Source organism: Blennius ocellaris (genome assembly GCF_963422515.1).
Source record: "Blennius ocellaris genome assembly, chromosome: 1".
Classification (NCBI taxonomy): Eukaryota; Metazoa; Chordata; class Actinopteri; order Blenniiformes; family Blenniidae; genus Blennius; species Blennius ocellaris.
In genome coordinates this window covers 24,925,046-24,950,331 of record NC_137650.1, presented here as the reverse complement: position 1 = coordinate 24,950,331, position 25,286 = coordinate 24,925,046, and the positions used below count along the sequence as shown (strand labels likewise).

At 41.5% G+C, this 25,286-nt stretch overlaps 1 protein-coding gene across 2 annotated transcripts in view; it reads left to right on the top strand.

The window, feature by feature from the left end:
• sox6 (SRY-box transcription factor 6) overlaps positions 1-25,286 on the top strand; it is a 132,514-nt gene that overhangs the window by 73,234 nt on the left and 33,994 nt on the right. For both annotated transcript variants that reach the window (XM_080517800.1, XM_080517799.1), the window contains exons 7-10: positions 3,851-4,023; positions 5,661-5,729; positions 19,753-19,873; positions 23,556-23,635. In XM_080517800.1, the coding sequence (XP_080373926.1) occupies positions 3,851-4,023; positions 5,661-5,729; positions 19,753-19,873; positions 23,556-23,635 (443 nt within the window). The remainder of the gene's footprint in view (positions 1-3,850; positions 4,024-5,660; positions 5,730-19,752; positions 19,874-23,555; positions 23,636-25,286) is intronic.

Genomic DNA, 25,286 nt, shown 5'->3' with positions numbered 1-25,286 from the left:
ACTCAATAATACATCTTTTGACAGCACAGAATAAAATGTTTTCCGTCATATTTAATCCCACAGAAAAAGAGTTTGATACAAATATTGACTTGTGATCCATGCTTTTGTTGAAGAAGGTTTTTTTCTTTCTTTTATGGAGAAAGGTCTGTGAGCAGAAACCTTCCATTTCCTAAAGAAGGTACCAACAGATGCCGCTCACTGCTACTCTATTGGCTCTTTGTGTTTTCCACAGAAAGAATGGACAAAGGGTCAGGTGACCGTAGAGTTCACAGAGTCACGCACATGTGCATTTACTCAGAGACATGTACCTTTTATCGATTGGAGCAGCTTGCAACACACATCTGTACACACTTGTGCCTACATTCACACACACTTAAGGAGAGAGAGAGAGAGAGAGAGAGCGAGAGAGAGAGAGAGAGAGAGAACCTTAGCATGCCAGGCATTTAAGCTATGTGCGATCTGTGTGAGGATACAGCTTGGTACAATCGTAGCATTTAGACAAGTCCTAATTTACTTAGGATGGGCTTGCAGCATATGGAAGCATCCACAATAGCCGACTGATAGAGAGACAAAGAAATTTCAGTCTTCTGGTGCTAAAAAACTCAATTCAGATCTGGTCATAATGGCTCAGCTGTCTTAACCAAAGGAAGGGAAGAGAATAGGGTGCCTTGTGATTTTCCCCCTTTTCACCCTCACCCTCCCTCGCTTTTCTTCTTTTTTTGTGCCTGAATCTTTTATCTATGTTATTCACTCGGGACTCTTCAAAGTAACAAGCCTCCTTCTTTTTCCCCGGTACTGGACTTGGAACCCAAATTAGAGACTGCTTGATTAGAGCAGAGAAGAGGGAGCCAAGAGAGAGGGAGATGTGGGTATTGGACAAAACAAATCGCACCCCTACAAAGTGCCTTTTATCCAAAGACCCCAAGGCTCAAATACCCCCGTCCCTTCCCAAGCAACCATGGCTCTGCTTGTTTTTCTCTTATCATTTATTTAGTCACCCATTGATGTTTTCTGCCCTACTTTGTGACGTTTAAAGAAGGCAGGAATCTCAGAAGGTGACTGGTGAATGGGCTGGAACTGAACAACACAGCTTCACTGTCTCCACCTACCATGTGACAATCGTGGCTCTCTGAAGTTTGCATGGTGACCTGAGAAAACAAGAAAAGTGTTGGCACAGCTTGACCACTCACTCTCAAGATCCTCTTCCTGTCAGGCCGGTATTGTCCCGGGTCTGATTCGTCTACCAGGCCGATGTCACAACACGTTAGGTCTGGGTTGGCTGCTGGAGTTTATGTAGCGCCAAGGCATCTATGGGTTGTCTGTCTGCCATCGGAAGCGCAATGCGAGGAGACATGTTAACAGGCAGACCCCGGCCCTACCGCTGTTAAAAGCCATGCAATATGCAGGAAACGGCCTCTTTTGTCAGCAGGCTGGTCAGACATAGACCACGACTCCTCTCTTCTGTACCACACAATAAAAGTTTTATCTGCATTTTAAAGCTCATCCATAATTTAGTGCCGGAAGAAAGAGATTTTAACACAAACCAGCCAACAAAAAAACACGTGTCTGATTTTCTGCTGAGCTGTGTACAGTCTGAGCTGAAGTACTGCCGCTCAATTTTCAGACTCCCCCAAAATGTTTAAAATCTTAAGCATTCACCATTAACCTGAGTTGTTCCTAAATATTTAAACAGAAATAAACAAAGGATTAAAAGGCAAATAATCAGAAATAAAACGAGAGAAGTGGGAAGGCCTCCACAGTACAGCGAATAATGTGGACTCCCCACAATTCAGCTCAAGATCACAACAATGGGCCCTCTGTTAGTATTCTTGTGGTGTCTGCAAAGAACTGAGCACTCCACACTCAGGCGAGCCCATCAAATCCTTCTGGGGACCCTTAGCACAAGTCCCAGTGCATACTCACGCTCACAAAGACAAAATATACAATAAGTGCCATAAATTCTCACATAATTTATACAGCTCCGTCTTTCTTTCTTTTTTTTACAGTCATGATAACCAGTAACCTGTAATTGCAAAGACAGAGAGGACATCATTGAGTCCAGATGTTTTATTCCAAGCTTACATTCACTTATGACCAGATGGCTTCAAAAAAACTTAAATTATGATTTTCTTGTTTCGAGATGTTCTCCCTTCACCTCTTGTCTCTTTCTTTCTGTCATCACCCTCTCCCTCCTTCCACTACTGTATTGATAGCCAAGATTTATTGTGACAGCGACTGATGTATCTTGCTCGTGACCTGTAAAAGGCAACTCCTTCATGGACGCAGCCAAAGGTTAATAAAATTGGTGCTGATTGTATTAATTTTACAGATAAGCCATTCACAACAAGTGTAGTTGGGTGAATAAGAAGTTAATTCAGGCCTTGGAAACTGCACACGGGCCCAATGAATAGGTGCTTTTTAGGTGCTTTTTTTCTTTAGGAGGATAAATGGAGAATCACAGCTCTCTTCCATTGCAGCAGGCAGCGAAGGCAGAATGAGGCGAACTGAGGTTCAGACAAGCCTGCCAGTAAATTGCCCTGAATGGGTTCTGGAGGTTGACAGGCCCTATTAAGACAAACGGCTTTCCTCATCGGAGAGATAAAATAAATCAGGTGTTTAGTCAAATTAAAATAGTTTGAGTGGAGGGGGCCCCTGGGAGCTCTCGGAGAAACTCAAGACAGATGTGGTCAGACACGAGAGGAAGACACCCAGGAAAGAATTCAGCTCCCACTGGCCTCAGACCAGACTTCACTGTCCTGTTATCTGGTTCTCAATTCCTTTTTTTCCCTTTTCCCTCTCACCGGCTGTCTCTGTCTTGGTCGCTTCTGTCAGTTTTTCTATCATTTTTTTTGTGTGTTCCTCCAGATCAGCTTGTCACATAGGAGTGCAGTGGGAGGAGAGTGAGTTACTGTCTAGCCTCTCACTGGCAATTATGTTGGCTGTGTAAGTCAATGGTAGGATCACTTAGCATTGATTAGGCAGAGGGAGAGCAGTGCAGCGGAGCTGCTTTCTCAAACACACACAGTGCAGACATGTGACTGAGGAGAGAGGAGTAAGTCTATCGGTCCACCGCTGGATTTTGTTTCGAAATATGCATTTACAAAAATCTGTATGGTGGTCAGAGTTGATAGTTGTGTTGCAAATACATCTTCAGTGTTGTTCCTCCTACTCTGATTTGAAGATTCATTTGGAGTGCAATTTTTTTCTTTTTGCTCCTTTGTTGACAGTGATGTGTAATGTTTTGTAAAATGCAAAAGCAATTCCCCCTATTAATGTCTTTGTGGCATTACAATTTCTGTATAAAACCAGTGTCGTTTGGAGGCCAGTGCAAACACTCACTCTTAACACTTTCTTTACAATCACCCCTGGAACTCTGACATAAGCTGCCACCTCAGTTTGACAGCTCCCTGCAGCTCTTTGTCTGTGTGGCGGGAACAATTCCTTCCCTTTCTTCTACTGAAAGCTGTGAACACCAGCTATAGCAAAACAGACAACTCCAGGCTGTGTGTGACCTTAACACTTTCCAGTGAATTCACTGCAGTTGGTTGCTGCCTGTGTGGCTTTCTTTGTAAAAAAAATATTGTGTACAGCACAATGGCACAATGTGATGAACGTTGCATGCACCGTGGTCACTTTTCTATATTTAACCGTATACAATGACCAAGGCCTTCAGCAGACTTTCTTCCATAAGCCTACATTCTGGCTCTTTAGTCAGTACCACTAGGAAGTCCTTTGTGTATTTCCTTTTTTTTTTTTTTTTTAGGTATGGATATGACATACTTTTTCTATATGTTTATGACTCAAGCTCTACACCTTGTATTTATCCTTTCAACTCCTCTGCCTTCACTAGGTACTCCAGAGAGCCTGGCAGAAAAGGAGCACCAGCTCTCCACAATGATAACCCAGCTGATTAGCCTGCGAGAGCAACTTCTGGCTGCCCACGACGAACAGAAAAAGCTTGCCGCGTCACAGATGGAGAAACAGAGGCAGCAAATGGAGTTAGCTCGTCAGCAGCAGGAGCAGGTAACACTCTTTTCATCTTTCTTGATCCCATCTAATGTGCCCCCCCCCCCACTAAAAAAAAGTAGATTTTTCAAATATTTATTTCTATCCCTAAGTAAGTTCTCATTTTGTGAAATGTACATTTTCGCTTCGTCCTTGAATCTTATGGAGAGTATTTCCCCTTTTGTCTGAATAATTAATCTTATCAAATGCATTTGGATCACACTGTCATTTAACTCTCTGCCTCATATTAAAGTCTTTGCCATCGAATATGCCAATAAACTCTTAACGCTTCTTAGTAGGGATTTGGAATAATATTAGATTTAAGAGACGTTGTAGACTATACTGCCTCTGATATTTCAGTCATGCTCTCTCGCTTGCATTTATGCTGCGTGGTAGGAAAAATGTTATTATGACTTGTACTAACAAATGCGAGGGAATGTGTGAATTAAACGTTATATTAAACATGGAAGTCCTCTATATCTTATAAAGCGACTCCTATTAGAACAAGCCTGGCATTAGATTTGCAGCACAAATCAGGCCAATGAGCCATATTGTACAAATCAGCAAATTAGCACAGGCCATGAAGTGTGTTAATGTCTGGGAAGAAATAAGGACACAAACTATCCACACGGGCGACATTTTTATTATCACCAGCCACCCTAATGGCTATGAGTCAATTATCGGCGAGGAGTTCACTCAGAGTTTTCTCAGCACACACTCAGACCTTCCTGTGGTAAATGAAGAGATAGACCATATACCTTGGAGTGATGCATTTGGTCATAGTACACTAATAATACATTAACAGTATTGATTTCTTTTTCAATCAATGATGTTCATTTGCAAACTACACTCAAGTCTGCAGGCTTTGTAGACATTGCAGCATGAATGAGCAGTGATATAAGATGTTTTATTATTTGATCTTATTTTAAAATGAAAGAAAATTAATAAAATTGAAGAGGGAGAGAGGGAAGAGGGAAGAGACATGGGGCTGGGGGGGGGGGGGGGGGGGGGGGTGAGCCCGCTGAGAGCTAGAATGTCATCAAGCCATCAAGATACAACACAGTAATTAACTGTTGACACTCGTGAGGAAGCCAGCACAAATTAATCTTGACACATTTGCAGACGGCCGATATCTTACAGTGAACACTTTGTAATTATATTTAAAAATGAAAATTAAATGACACTTAAAACTAGGTTGTCATGCTCATTGAAGTGAGCATGTAGGAAGAGGGAGCGCTGGGATGAGAGGCGTTGCGGTGCGGCTGCTCGTCACTCAGGGGCAGCCGGGACCTCTGTCACCCATACACCGCCTGCACCAGCCACCTCCGCCACAACCACGCTTGTCTGTCCCGTGAATGATTTATCCCGTCTTACCACAGGTTTTGACTGTGCACTTCAGGACACATCACATTCATTTTGAAGTTTCTGTGTTTTTTTTACTTGTTGTTAACATTAGTCATTTAGACAGAGATAAGGCCACAGCAACACAACTGCTTTACAAGTCTGCAAAATCATTTCTTCCGTGTGTTTTTATGTCACAGTTAATCACATGTATTGGCTTCTGTCTGTCAAACAGAGAACACATGTATTGGATGATTCTTACTTCAGCTGAACCAAGACCTTATATCTCCTTTTTTACTCCTGTTTGCAACCAGATTGCAAGACAACAACAGCAGCTCCTGCAGCAGCAGCACAAAATCAACCTCCTCCAGCAACAGATCCAGGTCAGTCAAAGCATTCCTGTTGGTCCACGAAGGCTCAGCAACTTCCACCCCCTGTTTTTTTTCCACACTGATTACTACAACACTTCTACCTCTTCAGTGTAATTAGTGCACCACTGTTGTCATTAGGAGCCAAAAGTCTGGATTTAATGGCTTAGATCAATAGAATTAGACATTAAAGTAAATATCAGTGCAAACTTCCATTGGCCTGTCCTTCAGTTTTTACCCTCCTTTTATATATTTTATTTCTTTATCTTTAATTTGTGTGTCACACTAACAGTCATCCCTTTCATCAAATGTTAATTGCCTGTTGGTAATCGGGAGGGCTGAAAATATGGAGGTGAATAATTAGCACTTCTTAATGAACAAAAAAAGGGGGGAAAGTCACAACAACTAATGAGTGCTGTTGATGGAAAGGAGCCTGAAGGTGGGGGACATGAAAGAGGCTGGTAAATGCTTCTGAAACGAGTTGGTCCCCGAAGGGCAATGTGGCTTTCACACAGCACAACAGCTCCTGAAACTTCCATTGTCAACATGAAGTGTGACTGGCAGCCTCGGTTCCACTCATAAATTAGTTTGTACAAGTATTGATTTTGTATCCAGTGGTTTTTAAGCTATACATCTCATTCCAAACGCGATCATAATCTCCGCGTATATATGTTTATATGTTGGGCACTGTTGAGCACAGGGTGCAGAGGTGCAGTGGAAGACCACCCAGGCCGTGTGTAGCTGGATATGTTCAGACTGCACAGGGTAAGCCAGGGTTGGTTACTGGCAGTGGTCAAGGCTGTAAAGCCTGGCTGCCTGCGCGAAGCTGGAGTCATCCTGCTGGGTGTGTTTGGTGTCAGGCACGTCCTTCTCCATTCACCTCCTCCTCCTGTACTTGATACTTCCTGCCGAAAGCTTTCCCTATCTTTTTCTTTGATTTGACTCTTTTTTTGTCTTTCTTTCAGAAAATGTTAACTTGCGACAAATTGTTGGAAAAGTTTCTGAATATCTCTTGCCATTTCTGGCAGACATTTATCTTTGTAGCTTTTTTTCTCAACAGTAGAACACCACTGCATGCATTAGAATGTGTGTCACACCTTGATACGGCATGTTTTTACTTTTATGATAAATCGAAGCAAAGCGACTGTAGTTTGTTGTCACATAGTGGTCTGCGACCAAGTTTACTACCACTTCATCAAAATGCCTCCTTACAAGGCTCTTGGCAAGAGAACGGCCATACTGTGAGCATACTCCTTAGAAGGCCCCATCCCAGACCTTTCACTTCAACAGGAGACAGTCTATCAGAAAAATGATCCCATATTGCACTCCACTAAAGACAAGCACGGAGCATGGCACTCTGTAAAAAACACTCTAACATGAAGTACTTTACACACTGCTGAGGGGCTACTAGTATTAATCATATCATAGAGGGCCCTTTACTTATGCTCATTGAGCTTAAGGGCACCGCCCGAAAGAATCTCACTTTTAGAGGCTCTTGCTTTCATCAAAAACTTATAGACAAATGATACCTGGAAATTCCAATTGATGCATAGTTTTGAGAGAAATTGGAGGTTCAAGTGTGTATGGGAACATACTTCTAAATATCCATTTCAAACACTTGAACGGAGATTCAAGTAGTAAAGTCCTTTCTTGCAGAGCCCAGTTTGCCAGCATTTCCCCTGATGAAATGTCTCCACATCCTCAATTAAATAAAAAGAATCCCATGTTCAGCCAATCAGTTCCTCTGCCCACTAGTCTTTCCTGGCTGTACTGGGTGTACGCCATCTAAGAATCAACAGGAATCACTTCACTGACTGCGACAATGTATATCTTACAGCAAATTATTAAAAGCAGAAAATGTTCTCTCTCCCCAACATAGTTGCTCTAAATATACAGCTTGGTGATAGAAACACCTCTCTGAAGTTTGATAAAATTGATTTAAAAACAAAAAACAGAGTCTAGTTAAGCATTTTTTGCCACTCTGATTTCATTACTGCTGCCTCTTAAAAAAGGCCTGGCCATTTTAATATATAGCAGCTTTGACTTAATTAGTTCTGTAAACAAGCATCCAGCTTGTATGTCACAGACTTTTAGCAAAGTCATAAGCAGTGCTGAGGGATCGAGTTACTCTGCTGTTAGCATGGAGAGCACTAAACTTTATTGGATACCCTACTGCCATCAAAGTCCTTCTGCTTTGGCTTCAGGGAGAAAGCATAGAGAAAGTGTCTCACTAAGGTCTTGTTGATGTGACTGATCACCGAGTGGACATTGTAAACAGTCCGAACAATAAAACCACAGGTACTGCAACTGGAGACTGTTGTTGTATGTGTGCTTCATAGGCTCTTTGCATGTGGATAATAGGGAATCAGATGAGCAGAGTCACAGATGTTTACTTACTGAGATCCTGAGCATGTTGGAAACATGTCGTTCAGCCAGGTTTTCCCCTTGAATAGCCGTCTCTCTTGTTATCCTTTTTCATCATTCCTGACAAGAGAGAGAGAGAGAGAGCAAGAGAGAGAGAGAGAGAAAGAGAGAAAGATTTAGACTTTGTCCCTCAGGATTACAATGTCACTTGTTTTAAGATAGCAGATGTTTGGATTGAAGCGTCAGGGGCTTATCAAAAGTTAAAGCTCAAGGCTTTTGTGTTTGCCCTCCGTTTTTTTGTCTTCATTGAGTCCATTCTCATCTTTGAAATCAACTTGGCACCAATTCAATCCCCGGATTAGATTAATACTTGACTTGATTTAGTTGAAAAGAATTTGAAACACCTTCCAGGATTCACGTGACAATTAAACATATATATTAGCAGAGAACTGGTTTGGACCATAGCTTGCTTATCTCTCTGAGTGGGTTAATAGACACTGCAAGGTTACAAAAGAAAGAAAAACAAACAAATACACTATTGCTCCACCTCCACTTGTCTCAGCTCAACATAACTCAGGGACGCTGATCATTAAGTCCATTAATATGTTCCTCTTCATCCTTTTTTTGTTTCAAAATTGCCCCACTCTGTCCTGCCTGCAATGGAGCTGTTGGTGCAAATGCCCAGCTGGAAAGCATCATGTTGTACGCCAGTGTTGATTGTGTTGGATGGCAATGTATTTTCCCCCAAACAAAACAGCAGTGTGAATGAGAAGGCATATGTTCTCACCATGACTATTAAAAAAAACAAAACATTAAAAAAAATAAATCAATACGATCTCTCCCAAGTGAAAAGTACGGTTCATACCCCCGGCACATTGTAATAACCCAGCTTTAAGCTCTCCAAAGGAACCGGTTTGTGCAGATACAAAGTGTCATGCTCGGGCATGCAAATACACATATACATGCACAGAGGGGATTGTGTACAGTACACGGGCACTCAGGCACACAGGGACACACACTGATACACACATCAAGAGAATAAATACTGGCTAAAAGGTCAGAGTGAGCTTTATCTTCACAAACAGGCTGGAGAAAGCAGAGTCCCTAGATGAAACAGAGGGACACTTTCAATCCAGAACATTTAATTTAAATATTTATCCATTAAAACAACATCACAATATTGTGACATTGTCGTTTATCATTGGCTGTGGCATTGATGTGCTAACTCCAAGTACGCTGAGATCCAAGATCCGAGAAATCTTTTTTTTTTTTTGACGATTTGTTGTTGTTTTTTTGGGAATCATTAAAAGATGTGTTCATCAAGCAGGTGTGTTTCTAATTATCTCAATTCCATCTGCTGTTCTTTCGCCACACACTGGCCGCTTAAAAACTCCAAATTCACTCTATGCATGCACGTACACACAATTTTACCTTTTACTTTGTGTCCACAAGGAAACACAGCGTGTGAGTGTATCTCTGCCATTAAAAGTTAAATGAAATTAAAAGAGAAAAGGCCACTATATCCTCGTCCACCGCTCACTTCAAAGTCTTGATGGCATTATCACATGTGGCTTCAATGGTGTTTGAAGAAACGTGCAAACGTCCAAAGCAAAAGGTTCCAAGATTATAAATGAAATTAAATCACACCGACATTTACCCTACAATTTACATGAGAAAACAATCATGAAGGTAAATAAAATGTGCATATCATGAGCTGTTGTGTTTTTACATATGTTCTTTACTGAGATCTGGTTAGTAGATGTTTCTTTTCTTTTAATCCCAGTTTAGTTTAAAATAAGAGGTTTTTACAACATGGATATACAAAAAGTTTGTGTTAGCGAGAATCAGATTTCAAATATTCCTCTGATACAAAGATACCAGAGACTCATAAGTGAACTCCTAAAATACTTTGTGTTACACACTAATTTCTTCTTAAAGATATGAACTACAACAACATCAATTCAGCCAAATATCAATTCTATGAAATTATTATTTGATACGTATGGTAATTGCCTGTTAGTATTACTGGTTGGGAAACTTCTTCCTGTTATTATTGGTATGAAAATATGCAAGTTCCCTAATTCAAGTCAGTAATTTATTGCTCTTATTCTGTTTAGGTACTAATTTAGAGAATGAATAACTCCAAAACGGCAACATTATGGTAAATATTTAAAATCAATCAGATGAGTTTAAACAAACACAAGGCCGTATGGTAATTGCATGAAGATAATAGCACTAATTTGTGTATCCTCAGATGCTTTTGTTGTCTCCCTGGCACAGATAATTTTCTCAGTGTGAGACTTTTATTAATGCACTGGCAAAAAAAAAAGGAAAAAAGAACAAAAATAGACATTGTTAAAGAGAATGTGTAAGTCCCCCAATTAGTACAGCCAGACTGCTAGTGTTAGCACGATAATAGGAGAATAATAGAGCCAGGAAATGATAATGCATGCGTGCGTGCGTGCGTGCGTGTGTGTGTGTACGCTCGTGCCTGTGCAGAATCTGCACTGCCAGTTCTTTCCCTTGTGTTGAGAAGCTCTCTGTTAGCCTGCTAGTAGGATTATGTCGGGGCATTAACAGCCTAGTCAGACAGACTTGGCTCTCACCCAGGGAGTCTCGGTCCAGCATGTTCATCCACCATTTAAGGAGACTGTTAGCTGATGAAGATGTGCACATGCAAGACTGAAGATAAAAGAAAGCGGTGACCCAACTCATTAGCCCCTGTGATTTAATATATTGACACTTGGATACAAATAATTCCATTTAGTGGACTGTATCGGCGGGGTGGGAGGGATCAATTTAATTAGTTATGAAATGTGACTCCGTGTCAGCGGGCAGAAGAAATGCTGACGTTAAACAAAGTCACGTGCAATTTAAACAATGAAGCCATCACAGCCCTGTTAAAACTTAATGATGCACAAAAAGGTGTAATAGACACAACCTCAGCAATGCCAGTGATGGTTTGCAAATGAAGCTAAGTGCTCAGGAAGCAGATATGTCATACAATTTGTCTGTTAAATCAAACGCCTGGTATATGAATATAAAAAGTAAATGCTGCAGCACAGTGTCAGGGTTCTCAGGGATTTGTCCCATGAGAGCAGTGTTTCTCAACAAGAACCTCGGGGGGTATTTGGGATTTAGGAGCAATAAGTACATGTCTATTCAGTTGTACTATTTTACAGGGGTCAAGGCTTTTCATCTTGCACTGTAGACTTAGCTTGCTTTCACACTATCGGTGCCCATCCTGCCGGGAATCAAACCCAGGTCCCTCACAATAAAGGCCAACACTTAGAATGTTGCAAGAGATATGAAAACAATAACAAAAATAAACAATTGAACTGCTTTACTTCAACCAATTTAACCTTTGAAAATTGTGCAACAAACAAAAATTGCAAATCTATAAATTAAACTTAAAAAAAGCACATCTACAAAGTCATCTCAGAATCTTTTATTTCATTTTGTTTTTCTGTACATATTTGTATAGGAGGTTTGCATTTACAAAAATACTTTAGTTATAACACTTGGTTGATTTTTTTTTTTTTTTTAAACTCAAAGTTATTACATTTATGGTGAGGGGGAAAAAAGGAGAACTGAATTTGTGAATGAGGCTACCTCATTTTTCAGGCTGAAATGTACAATTTCTTTACTTGACCAACTTTAAGTGGCAAACAGCAAGTTCACACAACTGTGTCACTTCGACACAAAAGATGAGTCAATGCTTGTAATAAAAAAGATGAACAGATGCATCCAAACAGATCAGCTCGATTTAAACATGCTTGCTTGCACTGTGACTTTGCAAACGGAAAAGGTATGTAGATAAGCAGAGATCAATTATTGCTGTAAATTACATGAAAAAGTCATGCATTTGTCTAATTGGCCTTTGTATTCAGACACCTCAGCAGTTTAAGTGACGATAATTAAGAGGCTCCGTATGAATGTGCCCCATGAACGGCTGTAACGTGTGAAATCACACCTGAGGGTCTACTTTAAATTAGTCACCTGAGAGGTTTTCGAAACAGACCTGGGACAAGATAATTTATGACACACGCTTCCAAATCCTCTATCAGCTTACTGAGGGTGACGAGAATAATTGACATGAGACAGAAGATTATCTGGCATGTATGAATGTGAATTTGCCTTTTAAATGAATCACGGTGCTAAATAATCCTGATAGCTGAACATCTATCTTTTATATACACACACACACACGCACACACATAATGAATGGATCATTTCAGCAGTAAGCTTGAATGTTTACAATAAAGCACCTGTTTGGAGCTCTGCAGTCCTCTCGATGAAGAAAAAGCGGCTACACTTAACACCCATTGTACCCGAAACCCCAAAAGGAAAAATATCAGTTAAGAGGGAACACATCCTCCACTGTGATGTTGACTTAGTTTCCTCTCCTCCGCTGCATGGGCTGTGTTTTCTCTGCTAATGTTGTGCAAACTGTTTTGTCTTTGCGTTGGCTTTGCATGGCTGTCGTCCTCGGCAGTGGGCACACTCACAGGGAGAAGGAGCTGCATTAATAGACTCTACTGTGTACAGGCAGCCGGCAGCGAGAAAGGGGCGCGTGTTTTCTTAGGGCTGGGGTGGCAAAGCAAAGCATTCAGCCCATGGCTAATGCAAAAAAAGGAGCTTTTTGTTTTTAGGGCAGAAGAGAGTCCATGCACTCTCCAACTGAACACAATAAAAGAGCTATATGGTCCTATGCACATTTTGTTTCATTTATTTTTGGAGAACTATATATTTTTTTTAACCTCGTTTCAAACAGTTCCCTGTTTTCAACATCTTATTTTTGTAGCAGGTCAAACTTTTACTGCTGACGTTGAGGCTGTTGTAAAATGCAGTGGTTGTTCTAGCTAATAACTGTGATGATATTTGAGCATGTTTCAAACTCTCAATCCACTTGTGCATCTAATAAAGTCGCCCCTCCTGACATGCCCGCTCTCGGCCGAACAACAGACAGGGCTCTGTTGTGTTGTGTGGCCCGAGCAGCTGGGAGGTAACAGTGAAGACAGACCCTCAGTCTGTGAAAAGAACAGAACGGGGGGGGGGGGGGACGACCCAGTCAAAGTGTGAACAATCCATCACGCAAATTAGGACTATTAAACAAAATACTTTTCCCCCATTAGCTTTAGATAAAGATTTTTCTCTAAATATTTAAAAGCTGTTATTTTAGAAAGGTTATTCATATCATTATTAGTATTTTTTTTTTATTACAATTACTGTGTACTTAACTGAACACCAACATTGGACAAAGAATTGATTTCAGACTGCAAAGTGTTGAAGGTGTGATATTTTGAACTTCAAGCCACATTATTTTGTAAGCTTCTGTTACTTAAATCCCTCTATTTCCCACTCCCCCACCCTGTTCACATCGTATGGATGTTGTGGGCGAGCTGAGCAGCGCGTGTCTAATGTTCTTTAGTATCTCACTTTCCCCTCAGCAAAGAGGGTCCAGGGCAATTCATTTAGTCCCATTTCTATACGGCGACAATGTATACACAATACGATAATGATACTGGCCCCAGACCCACTTCTGGGTTCGTTTATGTCTGCTCTCTTCATTCTCGCCATTACACATGCTGTTTGAGGGAGTCCCCGTGGATTTCACCAGTTTTCTGCAAAATTTTATTTAGCCTCCCGTCTGCCCAATATTGGCTGATATTTTTGTAAAATTTTAAAGAAAATGTTTTGCTTTGAAAAATGTTATTTGAAAGGATGTAATGATGGATTGTGACATCGGGACACTTTTCTATGGGTCCACTGTAACAGCACGTAATATGTTTCTGTTTAAGGTTGGTCCACAATTGAATGCTTTGTAACAGAAACCATGAAAATGGCAAATCAAAAAGGTTTACTTTGGAGAAATATACTTTAATGGTTTTGGTCTAAAGGCATACCTCAAAAAAGAGAATTTGTATATTTTGACTAATATTTGTACCGTCTTTTCATATTTAAATAGCGTGCAGAAATTCAATATGTTCCAGGCCACGTATTTAAGCAAATAGTCGCTTTCACTTTTCTGCAGGAGCCCAAGGAAGTCGAGAGGAGCTGTGAGGTGGCGGAGAGTGAGACTTGAAGGGATTTGGGGTGGAGCGAGTTAGGCAGGTCAGAGGGTTGGACTACCCTGCCTTCAAGTTCTTAATATAGACATATTGGAATGGCTGTTTTCCAAGAAGGCTTGTTGCACTGTGTGAGGAATTAGTAAAGGAAGTCTCCATTGGTTATTCCCTCTGGATGGCATGACCACACTCAAGTGTCTGGAATTTGATCCCAAATGGATTTCAGTGTGACACACATACACATACATTGTTGATGTGCGCCGTCACACTCAAACAGCAAATGATGCGTCCTTTAAGCAGCATTGTACACAAGCAGGCAATCCACTGAATATATGAGATGCACGATATAGTGCTCAGGTTTTGAGTTGATTGCAAAAGGGTGCTGTACAGGGCTCTCACATGCAGGAAGGATGTGATGAGAAAAGGTCAAAGACTTGATTAGGACAAGAGCCCTTTGTTTGTGACCTGAAGCTCTCCAGTGTATTTACCCTCCCCGTTCTAATTTCCAGAGCAAACAAGCAGGAATAATGTGCTTCAGTCGAGTGGGTGGTAAAATGAAGACCTTCATTCAAAACCCAAAGTCTGGCATCAAAGTCGAGCTCAAAACTATTGATCGATTTGTCTGATTACCATTAGTTACAGACAAATCCAAACATCGTCACATCTCTGTTGGATCCATGTGTGTGTCTGCCATGTGATGTAACTGTCCAATGTGCAGCCGTAAGTGAGTAATATGTGGTCAGAGAGCCACTAATTGTTTCATTGGGGGGAAAAAATATCCTGAAGCAACACTGTGGATCCAGCAGAAGTGCTTCCATTGAGTGATTTTCCTCCTGGTTAGGCTTCAGTTCAGTGTACACCCAGTGGGCTGTGTACACAGTGGCGGGTGTTTAACATATCCTACTTTCTAGTGTTAGTTTTACTGTGTGTGCTGCCGTTGGGATGTAGCAAGACTGGCCAGCGAGTTCAGAATTTCTCTCCGTTTAAATGGATCGCAAAAGGTGATTTCTGCTCACAGCCTGCTCGCACCCCAGAAAGGGGAGTGTGAACTATCAGTTCTTACAGCAACAGCTGGAGTCAGTTCACTTTGGGTGAAAGCAAAGAACCCTTTGTACAGGAAATATGAAAAAGACGATTAGTGAAGGCTTCGGATCTGACAGCTTCTAAAAGTGTCAAAGTAATTTTATTAAAATTAGAGTTATTGATTGCTGGTGACTGTGATCTTTTCTTAATTGGAGAGTGTATTATCATCTAACGTCTAACGGTATTACAAGCTCTCGTTTTGCGGACTTGCAGTCTTATTGTTAATGTTTTCATAAAATACTTCAAGTGGTTTTACTTTCTACCAGTCTCCTCTTGGCAAATGAATGCAGATTATATGCACGATAAGGATCTGCGTGAGAGGTGTGTTAAAATGTGTCAAGTAGCAATTAATCAGAATTGAAGACCCAGAATCTCACAGGTCCTTTCAAGCTAATAACCATGAGCTACGGTGACAAAGAGGCAGATCTCTGTCTGTTTTTGGCCCTTTAGCAATTTTATCTTGGTAAAGCGGTCTGATGCCAGTAATAAAAAAAAACGTAACCTCCCACAGTTTCCCTTATGTAGAGCATTGCGGTCTGGAGTGAGTAGTAAACATGACTGGATCTGTGCATGAAAGTGTAAAAGGATTCAGAGGAAAATACAGTCGGGGGGTCTTCAGGCCTCCTGGGTGCTGTGTAGAGGCTATAACAGACAGTGAAGAGCATGGGTGTTGACAGTATCCCAAGTGAGTGCTGTAATGCGCTGTACATCTCCATTTGCACTGAGTGTTTTGGAGCTCCTTGTGAGAGTTGTAGGTGTATGCCTGCTTGTCTAGAAAACAAACAAACCCCAGTTTTGTTTAGGTTTTTTTTTGGGGGGGACAAATACTGGCAGCTTCACCAGAACACTAACATGCATAGTTGAAAATAAAATGCATTTTTCCTTATCAAATATTGGAAGTGAAAATTGCAATTAACCATGAGAAAGTATTTAGTGCCATTGAGGAATGATTAAAAAAAATACACTTTGCTTATTGCTTAAAATGTTGTAATGAATTAAGGCTCCTTTGTGTGTGTGTGTGTGTGTGTGTGTGTGTGTGTGTGTGTGTGTGTGTGTGTGTGTGTGTGTGTGTGTGTGTGTGTGTGTGTGTGTGTGTGTGTGTGTGTGTGTGTGTGTGTGTGTGTGTGTGTGTGTGTGTGTGTGTGAATAATAAATGTGTTGTAAGTGCTGGCAGAAACAAAGGAAGCTCTTTCAAGTCTACCTTATCTTTAACACTTTGTGTATTTCCACATCAGACATCTGAGCTGTCTGGCTCGTCCTCTGTAGTCTGACCTCAGGACAGGCGTCTGCTCTATATCATTGTATAGTCAATTAAGCTGTTGTACCTGCTTTCCTGGGTTACCTTAACCCCACTCTTGTTAAGGATTACGTGCTTGACTGAATGACAAAAAATTGCAAAATGTTAAAACTACAATGACTGAGTGGCTCACTGCTTCTCTTCAATTTTTCTTGCAAAACAGCATGAGCCCCTCCAGGCCAATATGGTATGTGTATGGTATCTCACTCACAGTAGATCTGCTGGTTGGACCGCTTTATCAAATACCAGCATCTCCTTGCGAGGGAAACAGATTGCTTGCTGGCCTGCTACAGACTTCATCAGGTCATCTGAATTGATGATACATGTTGCAAGGCGGCTGAGTTCCCCCGGAAACCTCTGTTGGAGCGCGCGCTGGCAGAGGCGGGGGCCTCAGCCAAGTCTGTCTGACTGATCACTACAGATGCTCCTCTTCAAGTATTCCGAGTCAGATCCTTAGTGCTGGGTCTTGAGGGACAAACAATAGCACCTGTTCCTCATAAGATAGCCCATTCATGTATCTTTAATGAAGTCTGGGGGCAGATGGTGTGAAATGACATTATCCAGTACTTAGCAGTGCAAAGACAAAGGAAGCGCAGTGCCAGCACAACAATGCTGCTGTATTTACGATGAGAAAGGAGGATGCTGCCCGAGTGCCCCACTCACATCTGCTCCACTTCACTCGCCGACTCCTGAAGATCGTCTTGGCAATAGAAATATCCTGGGCACTCAGCCCATACATAGATGAACTTGAGGGTAACTCTTAAAGGGGGTTGGTTGGGTTTACTTACAGAGGAGTGGAGGCCACACATCTGTATACACTTTCTCCCCATGTAAGCTGTGTTTAAAATATACTTTCTGGTTTTCATACCACTATTCTTTATTTTTTATAATAAGAAAAAAGGACGCATGCTGCCACAGGGCTGCACACTGTTAATTGACAGCTCAGCTAACCTCCGCTATTTGTTGCCACCTTGAAGCCCCTCAAATTGTGATTTTTTTTTCTCTGACATTAGCTGCTCTAAATTAAACTTTAATGCAAGCAGCTCATTACTGCAATTCATAGTGATTCAAACTCGATGCATTTATTTCCTCTTCAATGCACATTTTTGCTGTCTTGCTTCAATGAGCATTGTATATTATGCCCCATATTTTAAAACTACTGTAATAAAAGATGATATCCAATATGAAATCATGCAATTTAGAGCTCATCACTCAGTGTTACAGAATATAAATACATCCATGTATATCAGATGCCTTGTGTTGATGCTTTTTAGTACACACAGTATAGTTTTTAATGGTTGCGCAGCTGAGTTCGCGTTGATGAAGTCACAATTACTCCTTTTTATTTCAAAGCAAATTATACAAATGTATGCTTTAGTGCTGTATTATTATTTAATTTCAACAATGAATGATTAGATTCTACGGTTGTGTTTAAAATGAAACCTAGATACCTTAGAGTTTTGGAAAAGAAAAAAAAACCTTATTGAAATACATTTAATCTTAAGCAAAAAAAGTGTATTAGGTCATTCATTAGAATATATGAACTACTATCTAACACATTTATTACACTCTTGAAAGGGCAGAGACTTGAGGGAGTGCTTTTTCTGCACTGTGACTACCGTGCATCCAGCAACAGAGTCCATCTGTTTAAACAGTCCAAATATACAGACAGAGAAAAGCTGTGTTCCCCAGTGTCCCCCCGCCTGTCACTGGCCCTACCTCATGTTGTGACATTAATTATTGTGTTTTTCCATATGTTCCATACATGCAAGGCCAAGCTCCATCTTTCATCCACTCGGCCTGGAAACTTGGAACACAGATCCCCATAAAGCAATGTTTTATTTAAGGACATTTGTCGCAGTCTCCTTGACCATTTATTTTTCTTCAGCAACAGCACATTTTACAGAATTACTTTACAGAATTACACACTTTTCTATTCTTCTACATTGCACTTTCTGCTCTTGCACTTCCGTAAAAGCTCAGTGGACATAAAACGGTTCCATTTATTTAGTTTTTAGTCTAGCTTTGCACCTCTGGACAGATCAATAAGGTTGGTTTAAATAGGTTTATCGTGCTGGCTACAGGAGAAACTGGGGGCAACTATTCCTGTGTGAGGTCTACAGCGGGAGCAGCACAGGCTGAAAAAAGAGGAGATCCGAGCAGACCTCAGCCAGAACACAGGACAGGTTGATTTCATGCCCCAATGCAGCGGCAGTAATTGCACCCAGACCCGTTTTATTGCGAGTTGATTTTAGGAGGGATGAATGGAGAAACATTCTGTAAAGTGTTTATTTTGGGAGATGACCTTTATTAACCCATTTTCCAGGCAGGTTCCCCTGAGGTGATCTGGCTCAGTGCTAGATTAACCCTCACAGGCCCATGGTAGCTGGGCTGCTCCCTATCATAGGGTTTCAGGAAGCAGAGAATGACAGTAAAATTGGACTGGCAACATGTGTGCAAACCCCCACACACCACTTTTGAGACATAAGGCTACTCACCAACCCTTGACGCACAAATGCAGGGAGTTTGTGTTGATATTCCCAGTAGGCAAGCCAGCAACAGGCTAAATGGTGAAGGTTAATATGTGAGTGGAACACAGACAGAGAATGACATTAAAATGAATAATTGCGAGCAGCAAGCACTTTTCAACTGCCTGCTATTTTTCCTCTGCTGGAAACAGTCATAGTAAATTACTGGATTGTCTTTCGGCTTTTATCATCTAAATAAGTGATCTTTCCAGATTATGTGGGTAGTTGATCTTCCTTGAGGTGAGTGTGTGCGTGCATGCACGTACATGCTGATTAGGGCTCTCGCACTTTTATAATACATTCGACAACCCTCCGGACGACATGTCGTATCTCCTGCAACCGCCAAGGTGACAGTGAAAGCTTCTTTCAACATGTACTGTACCCCACAGAAGCCAAACAATCGCACTCTGCTCCCTTGCCCTCTATCCTGCATGTCACTTCCTCGAAATGATACTGGAACAATGTGTGTATGCAGGGTCTTTGATGTGCTGAGGTGAAATTGTGGTGGGGATTAAGAACAGGCATAGCTCGGCCAGGTATTGTGCGAGCACGCGAGGGCCGTCACTGCCACAGAGCCCCCTGTCAGCACGCGTTAGGAGGAGCTGTGATCTGGTCTACCCATGAGTGGCTCTGTGTTTCTGTGTACCATGACTATGCTTAGGCCTCTCTCTGATCTCTGCTCCCTATCTGTTCAGCAGGTCCAGGGTCACATGCCTCCGCTCATGATCCCCATTTTTCCACACGACCAACGCACTCTAGCAGCAGCAGCTGCCGCCCAGCAAGGCTTTCTCTTTCCTCCGGGAATGTCTTATAAGCCAGGTATGTTTGCAACTGTTGCCTTTTTTTTCCCACTTTTCCCCCCCACAGCCTTTTATGTTACTAGTCCAAGTATGTTCAGTTGTATTATTAACCTTTAGTCTATTTGTGCATCAATTCAACAGAAGCAGTTACTTGGTTGATTTGGACTGTATGCAGATGGCGTGCTCTGTTCTGTCTGGACTTGGGTTTAACACCAAGGCCTGGGAATGTTTGAGCTTGAGTGGAACAATAGCCATGGGTAGAGAAGCAGAGGAATGTAAACACGTTGTTGAACATCAAAATGTTTTTCAGGGGCCTTGAGTCGTTTTTCCACTGTTACAGGACAAAACTTTGATCATGAAACGACCTTTAAAACTCATTTCATTGTCACGAGCTTCACACAATTATGTTTCGTGATTTCTGAAAGCAAGTAATCAACAGTCAATTATAAGGTTGAAAGTGTGTGAATGATGTAAGAACAGGTCTGGTTGCACATATAACTGTTATCAGAGCCTGTAACAGCAGGCCCCACTCTCTCCCTTTTGTCTTCAGGAGCGAGGCAAAACGAAAATCCACCATGTTCACGATGAACAAACAAAACACTTTCTGAAACATTGTTGAAACATGTTGACTGATGCCATGCAAAAGCTGTAACTATGCACACCCCCACATCCTGGGGAAATGTGCCACTGTACTTGTACTAAATGTAATGAAAACATCCACAGTCTTAATTGCTCCCTGCCTCTCAGTCTAAGCTTTCCATATCACAAGGCTTCAACAATATTAACGTGTGTCGATTAGTTATTTAATCACATTAAGCTGAAATTGCTCACGTAAGAAAATAAAAGGTTTTGTCAAGTTTCACTCCCCCACTGGCAAATAAAATGAAACAATGCTGCGTTGATGAAAACCTTCCAGTTAAAGTAGAAAAAAAAAAAGTTTTATAGGAGATAGAAATGGGAAAAATGTTTGTCCATTATAAATCGGTACCGGAACAAAGTTGGACTACTGAAAACAGAAAAAGAAACACAGAGAAGTCAGCAGGGTGGCAACATCAAAAGGTGTGGTAGTGCAGTTAATGAATTAAGTATAATACCACAGAATGAAAAAGAAAGTCAGCTATTTTGGAATTATGGAGCCATGACAGCTTAAATAAAGTGCCTGGGGGCAAGTCTTTTACCAGTGTGCTTTTCACACTGGGTTTGACACAGAAAATGTTTTAGTTCAAATAACAGGAGCTATTATGGAATTATGGTCAGGGGTCACCATTTGTATGACTCCTGCATAATTCATGAGCTCGTGAAGAAATAGCAAAAGGGGGTTTGAAAATTACTCTTGTAGTCAGTGGAGGTATTTTCAAAGCCTTTATTATTCCTCCACGTCTAACACAATATATGCAATATACCCAGAGAGTACAATGTTATCATCACCACCTGCAGTGTGTACAGGATGCTGCTGTGTAAGTTCACCATGAAGTGAGTGGCCAAGCATTCACTGCTAAGACTTAGGCACACTAATCTGATGTTATCATTATGAGACAGCGCCCAGGGACCACTGTTTATGACCCCCAACCCCGGGGTGCAAAGATGATAACGCAGTCATTCTGGCACCATGGTGGCAAGTCATCACCTCATCTGCTGGCTGTGCTCAATGGCCCATTGCTGCATGGTAGACAAGCACAGTCATAGAAATGCCAACTCGTCTTTAAAACAAATAGATGCATGTTGGACCTCCCGTCTGTTTGTACTGTTTATACAGACATGGCGACATTCAAAGAGGTGACTCTAATGGACATGCAGCATAGCCGTAGTCTTTAGGCTCCGCTTCCAGTCTTTTTCATAGATATCCTGCTGAGGGTTCCCTCATAATGTTATATTTTATTAGTTATCACATTCAAACTGTTGTTTTATATTAACATTTTCAAGTAATCTAAGTCTGATAACATGATTTTCCCAGTGATACATGTTAAACACATTAAAAGTTTAAAATGTCCTACCAACATATTTTATATAATCCCGTTGTACTGTGAACATTCTCAATAATTAAATAGCCTGTCAGAAGCGATGATCAAGCTTGAGCATTACCATCATATACTTAATTCATCTTCATTTGATCTGCCCTGAGAAATGTCTCGATGACTCTGTCAGCCTTCAGCAGATCTATGACTTATATTTCATGCCATCACATGAGCAGGGGAATATAAGCGTTTGTGGCCATGGCGTCACCTGAACAACCTTCCTCAGCATTTAGAGTCCAGGCCAGTCGTGCCTATTTAAAAAAAAAACTTAAATCGAATTTCGCTTCAGCAATGATGACGCTAACCTGGCATGGCTCCCATTCTGCTGGAGACTACTGCCTCGACACAGACTGGGTGCACCCAAGACCTAGACCTTGGAGTGTGAGAACCCCACCGTCGATGCACATTTAGCACATGACCCTCCCAGGTTTCACATGACATCTAAAGACATCCAGCCATTTATTATACCCAAATCATACGTCACAGATGGCCCAGAGCAAAGGAGAGCGGGAGAAAGGGATACCAAAAACGGGAGGTGTAGAAATAACCACAGTCTACATCCAACGAAGCACTATTTGAAACCACTTGTGCAGTGTGATTTTATTTGCTTCTAAATGGGGATTGAATTTCCATGGCCCGTATCACATTGTGCTGTGCTGTACAAGATTGCAAAGTGAGGCAAGTGGACGAGGGCAAAGCGAAAGAGAAGGTATATATTGTACATTTACCTTGTCTGTGGCTTAATGGCGCCATATGTTTGTGAGGAGAAGTGACAGGCAGAAGTAGGGTCTGAGCGGAGGCCAACTACCCCCTCCCCGCTCCCACTGTGCCCCCCACCTCCTCTCTTTCAAACACATGCTTCAAACCAACCGCCCCTCATGTAGCACTGTGCGGTCTCACCGGGGATGTTCTGTCCCTCTCAATACACTAGATTGGGTGTGTAAAAGCTTGTGCACCCCCACGAATATCACTCATACTGCAGCCGTTTTTATATCCCTGTCTGACAAACGTGCTGATGGTGGGCCAACGATGGTGAATAAAAATGAATAGCCTGCTATTTGGAGACCAATTCTTCTGTGCTGGATCAGTGAAATATGAGATAAGAATGCGTGTTTCTTTTTTTTTTTTGCACTCTTGTTATTGTGACTGCACACTTGTTCAAACCAGTTTGCATACAAGTGCTCTCATTGCGCTGCCAAAGCTATCACTCAGAAACAAACAATGTTGTGTTGAACAATAGCCAGACAAGTCTACAGCTGTATGGACTGCCTGAGAGAACATGCTGGTCCTTTTACATAATCACTAACCGAATACCAGGGGAGATATTTAACATTTAATCAGGATACAAACACACCCGTTCACACACAATTAAATCTTTAAAGAAGATCTAACTTGTAAAAATACAGAGTTGTTACTGTTGTGGTTTTGTGCAGGATGCGTAGATTACAGGTGGAGTAAACAGGTAACGTGTGAAATGTTCCCGAGTAATCCTCATCCAGTAAAAACTACCTCAGCCTTTTGTTAATGCAGATGTTTGGGCTAGAAGCCGAGGGCTCGCTGTAATGTGGCACATTGCTGTGGCAAAAGTAACGGAGGGCCCAGAATCCATGTTGGCACTTGCGCTATGGGCCTGCTCATTGTCTGAACCTGCATGCATTGTGGTCTCTCTCTCTCCCTCTCTGACAGGTGATAACTACCCGGTACAGTTCATTCCATCCACAATGGCAGCTGCAGCAGCATCAGGACTCAGCCCCCTCCAGCTTCAGGTATGTACAGTACCATGACAAAGAATGCTAGGGACGCCAGCCAAGCTCAGGGCAGAAAGCATGGCTAAGCAGCTGTACGTTAAGTAATGAGCTGCACACTGAATAATCCTTGATGCTTCCAGCTCACACACGCTTATCACCTTACATATGTAATTTATCCCTTTTTATAGAGGATTTGTCTGCAGCAGCTCTGCCAAACAGAGGACTTAGGAAGATCATAGTTATTAGAGAGAATAAGAATCACTTGGTTTGCCTTAATCACCAGACTGTGAATTTATGAGACAATTCATTATCTCTTTAGAATTTTTTTCAATCAAGGAAAATTTTTTTTTAAACCTTTGCTGGTATGAAAACATTTGCTGCACATAAGTGTGACTTGAACATATGTGCAACAATAAAATAGAAAAATGTCATACAACACAGAGTGAAATCAAGTAGCTGTTTGAGCCACAGCAATATTAAGATAAGCTGTAAGGCCTCCAGGCTCCTTAAGGATGGTTCCCACACAGCTTTTCAAAGAGATGAACCCAGGTCACAGCTTCCCTTGAGGCCATAACGATTAATGTAGATAATTATCTGCCTTTCACCCCTCAAATTGTTACTATTATAAACAATACTGCTACCAAAGCATCTTTCAGCCAATGTGCATTTTTTTATTTAAAAAAAAGGAACATCTTGAAACTTTTAAAGTATATTTTTTCAATGGAAATTACAACCCAAAAATCCAGAATGAATAGGAACAAAAGAAGGCAAACAGAAAATTAAACACATTATGGTAAATTGGTAGTTGCTGTTTTCCCCAAATGCCAGATATGAATGTTATAAGCAGCAACAATTATGAGAAGAAAAAAAAAAAGGAGAGGTTAAGACTGAAAGGGAAACTTTGCACACTGATATATGTGGCATTTGTCCTTTGGAGGCTACCACTGTCAGTGCTAACGAGCCTTGGCAAGTTCTAACAATGCATGCAGCTGGCTCTGAAGTGCTGTGCGTCATTATGCAGCCATGAGAGCAGCTATCAGAGGCACGTAAGGTGTTAAATGAGTCTGCTCACATTTGAAGATATGTGTCTGTAAGAAAAGAAGATGGAGGATGGATTTCCGACTCGGTTTTCTGAAGAGGTGGTGCGTTGCTCACTTTGTGTATGGTAGTGAAGTTCGTTGAAAAGGAGTGTCAGTTCAGACAGGCACGCTCAGTCTATTTATAGGGGTGTATGAGGTCACATGAGACAGTCATATATCTGAAGGTTGGGGCGAGAAGGGGAGATGGGTCTAGAGTCATTAATTCTGATTATGTATCTAACCCTGGGAATGGGCAAAAACAGTGCCTCCAAGACCATGACTTGGCTGACCTTTACAGAACACAGTAAAATAAAAAAATAAAAAAGAGGAGGCCTTTTCCATTAATTGAAGTCTGTCATATTCCGCCTGCTGGCTGCTATTTACCCTGCATAGAGAGTCCCCTTAAAACAGTAAGGCAAGTCAAACATGCCCTTTTCTGCATAGCTGAGATCAGCAAACCATGTGACTGCCACCACTTCCTCTACAAAGCACTGGGAGCCTGGTATGATTAAAAACGCCATATTAACCCACAGACATGGAATGAGTTGGAGTTGTTTCTCCTCTTTTAGAGCTATAAAAGCCCATGAATC